This window comes from Microtus ochrogaster, chromosome 6, assembly GCF_000317375.1.
Source record: "Microtus ochrogaster isolate Prairie Vole_2 chromosome 6, MicOch1.0, whole genome shotgun sequence".
NCBI lineage: Eukaryota > Metazoa > Chordata > Mammalia > Rodentia > Cricetidae > Microtus > Microtus ochrogaster.
The window spans coordinates 78,086,427-78,089,824 of record NC_022013.1 but is presented as its reverse complement, the minus strand read 5'-3'; the positions used below and the strand labels follow the sequence as shown (position 1 = coordinate 78,089,824).

General features: G+C 55.5%; 1 protein-coding gene across 2 annotated transcripts in view; it reads right to left on the bottom strand.

Annotated features, from left to right (window-relative positions):
- Window positions 1-39: 39 nt before the first annotated feature.
- Window positions 40-3,398, bottom strand: part of Rd3 (retinal degeneration 3, GUCY2D regulator) — a 9,367-nt gene continuing 6,008 nt past the window's right edge. Inside the window, exons 2-3 of one of the 2 annotated variants that reach the window (XM_013346947.2) lie at window positions 2,838-3,149; window positions 40-1,414 (exon numbers count right to left, since the gene is read on the bottom strand). In XM_013346947.2, the coding sequence (XP_013202401.1) occupies window positions 1,120-1,414; window positions 2,838-3,133 (591 nt within the window). In that variant the 5' untranslated portion in view covers window positions 3,134-3,149 and the 3' untranslated portion in view covers window positions 40-1,119. The remainder of the gene's footprint in view (window positions 1,415-2,837; window positions 3,150-3,398) is intronic. The other variant, XM_026779854.1, reaches the window with a different exon arrangement.

Sequence of the window (3,398 nt, the reverse complement as noted above, 5' to 3'; positions counted from 1 at the left end):
CACACATGCACACACACACACACATGCACGCACACACACACACACACACACACACACGGAGACATCCCACTGACCCTGGGACTACATGCATTCCCTGGTGCTTTTTTCCTCCCCTGGCATTTTATTTGCACTATTATAAGGTTCACTTGTGTTTTCTGGACATGCACTGGGAATTGGAGACAGACACTTGGCTCACCCACTACCCTGAACCCCACTTCTAGCCCAGAGTGTGTGGGGGCACCTCGCCTTCCAGATTTTTCACAGGCCTCCCACACGCGCACCGTCAGTTAGAGCATGAAGCTGTGGGACACTACGTGGGACTGGTCGCTCAGACCACTTCCTAGGAAAACTGGAGGGCAGGTGTGAGCAGAGGCCTCAGCTCTAGCAGCAGGGTCTGGAGGCTTCCAAGCCCTAACTGAATTGGCCACACTCCACACGATGACACCGTGGGGGTCGTGATCATCCTAACTATTCCTAACTACTTTTCCTGGAGAACAGCCTTGACCCCAACCTGGCCCGTGTGGTGGTAAGGAATAGGTAAGACTACATACAAAGGCTGGAGATGTAGCCATTGGTCCTCAGAGGCAGGATCAGTTCCACACTAGAGGGACCAGGTTAAGGCAAAAGCAGTGAGACCCTTGGGAGTCCCCATTTTTACCGCTAGCTCAAGAGTGAGTTGAACAGTCTCTGTGGTCCCCACCAGCTGTCCTGGACTACGAGACTGTGGCTACCCTGCAGTGAGTGTCATCTGGTCGTCAGAAAACATGCCCTGAACGGATGGGGGTGAATAGGGCATCCCGGAATTGGGATGAGGATGCAAGCCCTGAGGAGGAGGAGGCAGACGCTTGTCCCCTGTTCTAGACAGTGGTTGGAGATGAGAAGGAAACAATGGCAGGCCTTGTGCCTGCATCAGCCTGGGACCTGGAGACCTTTTTGGGGAGGAATAGGGCTCAAATCCTGACTCCTCCCTGTAGCCAAGCAGTTGTGCCCCGTGGGGTAGGCGGCTCGGTGGTCAGCAGTGCTGCTTTGGTGGGTCTTCGGGATAGGTGGGGAAGTTCCAGCACCGGCAACCTGGTCACCGGCCTGTCATTCCCTCCAGCAGGTGCCCGCCCACGGAGGTCAGTCGGCCTGGGGCGCCCTGAACTCCGGCATGCTCCAGGTACGTGGCGGGGGTGGCGCATCGCGCTCCACGTCCTCCGAGATGGTCCTGATGTCACTGGCGAAGGGGGCGATGCGTGCACGGCTTTTAAAGGAGGATGATAGGCTGCCGCGAGGCCTCAAACTCCACTGACGCGTCAGTTTATGGGCTTCCTCCTCCTGCTTGGACTTCTCCAGGGCCTCCTGCAGCACGGAGCGGAAGAGCCGCGCCACCTCCTGCACCTCGGGCTCCCTCTCGGCCAGTAGCTGTCGGAACCTGCAGGGACGACGTGGTGGGCTGAGCATCCCACCTGCCAGGAACTCCCTGCCTTACTCTTGTCCCAGTCAATACTGAGCTCAAATCCTAGCTCTGTTCACCTCTGAGCCTCAATTTCCTGCCTTTTTCCAAGGTTCACGCTCACGGACAAAGTAACCTGACACTAGCCTAAGGCTGGGGGAGGGGCAGAGTCCTCAAAGGTACACACTGAGACTGCAGCCTGGCTGTGTGTCCCACCTGTCCTGGTGATTGCTCTGAGATGCATGTCTGGTTATGTCATTGTGTGTAATCACAGAGTCCCATCTCCCCCAGCTCCATGTCTCTTTAGGATGATAGACACACTGTGCTATCACAGGGGCCCTTCTCCTTCCTCAGCAGGAAGGACAATTGTGCCTCCTTGGTCCTTGTGTGTCTCCAGAGCTGCTTCCTCTGCCATGAAGATTTCTCCCTGGAGCTCAAGAATCATCCGTCTGATCCTTGCCTTCCTCCACCCTGTAGAGAGCCAGCACTCAAGAGGGGCAGACAGGAAAGCCAGGAGGCAACACGGCTGTCCCCTCACTGTGGCTTTCCACCTCTGCCCCACATTCTCTTCTGAATACTTTCAGGGACTCCCATCACATAGAACCAGAAAAATGGGAGACGGCGGTCTGAACGGAAGGCAGCCAGCGAGAAGACCACAAAACCAAAGGGGGAAAATAAAGGCAAAGCCCTCTTTGGGGGAGCATTTCAAAGAGAGAGCACAGAATGGACAGGTGGCGGCAGCCATTGCAGGAGTTGGGGTTAACACTATTAGCTGTAGATTTGTCCTCCACAAAGAGAAACGCCGACGAGGGACTTCTCCTCCTTTGGAACCATTCCTGGTTTTGGACGGCCATTGCCAATTCAGTGTGGACAGAGCTAGATGGGTCACAGCTTCAGGGAGGTGGTTTAAGCCCTGGATCTGGCTGTACCCAAGCTGTACACGTTTGGTGCCTGTACTCACACACATTCTCTGAGCCATGTTCCCTCTCCCCCAAACACACACTCACACCTCAGGCTGAAACAGTAATTAAGACACTAGTTTTGGAGAGATTGAGGGGAAAGGTCCTAGAGAAGGGATCCTGAGGCTGAAGCAGCAGGGACATAGAAGATAATAGATGACAAAGGAGATGTTCTTAGTGCGCAGCTTCCTGACCACCCAGGCAGGGAGGAGAGAGTTTATGGGCTTTGAGCCTCACCCGTCATAACCTGAGGGCCTCCAGGATCTGCCTCCAGCCCCAGATATGCCCTTTGGGTTCCTTTTCCTGCCCTATCCCAGCTAACATGTATCTGGGACACTCATGCCCTCTGGCTCGGCTCCTAGTGCCTCAGGCAGCTGCAACAGCAGTTACCCTCTCTGGAGCCCTCAGGTCACAGTTGGTCCCCAGGGCAATGCTAGGGTTACCTGAGGATGGCAGGCCCACAGTAGGATGGGTGGATCTTGGCACATACATCCTCCAGCTGCAGCCGTTCAGCGGGGCTGAGGTCATAGGTGGGCCTGGGCGCGCTGGCCAGCCAGCTGTAGTCAACTCCCGTGCAGATCTTCCTGACTGCATTGCGACGCTCCCTCTGCTGCCTTTCCACCTCGCGCATCTGCCCAGCCAGCTCCATCATAAGTGTCTCCAGCACCATCTCAGCTGGGCTCCGGGCTGACAGCCGGGGCGGGGTGTCATTCCACCGGAACCATGGGATGAGGGACATGGTCCCCCAGGCCCTGCTGTGACAGAGAAGTGGGTCGGTCTTCCCTGTGTCCCTTGTCAGCTAGTGGAAAACCCAAGAGACTAAGAAGGAGAGAGGAGATTTTGGCTCCAGCTGAAAATATCCGCTCCTACCCCCACCCCTTACAGCTGTGCAGCGTCATGTAGGTCACAATCTCTTTAAGCAGAATTCTTTTTTTTTTTTTTTTTGGTTTTTCGAGACAGGGTTTCTCTGTGGCTTTGGAGCCTGTCCTGGAACTAGCTCTGTA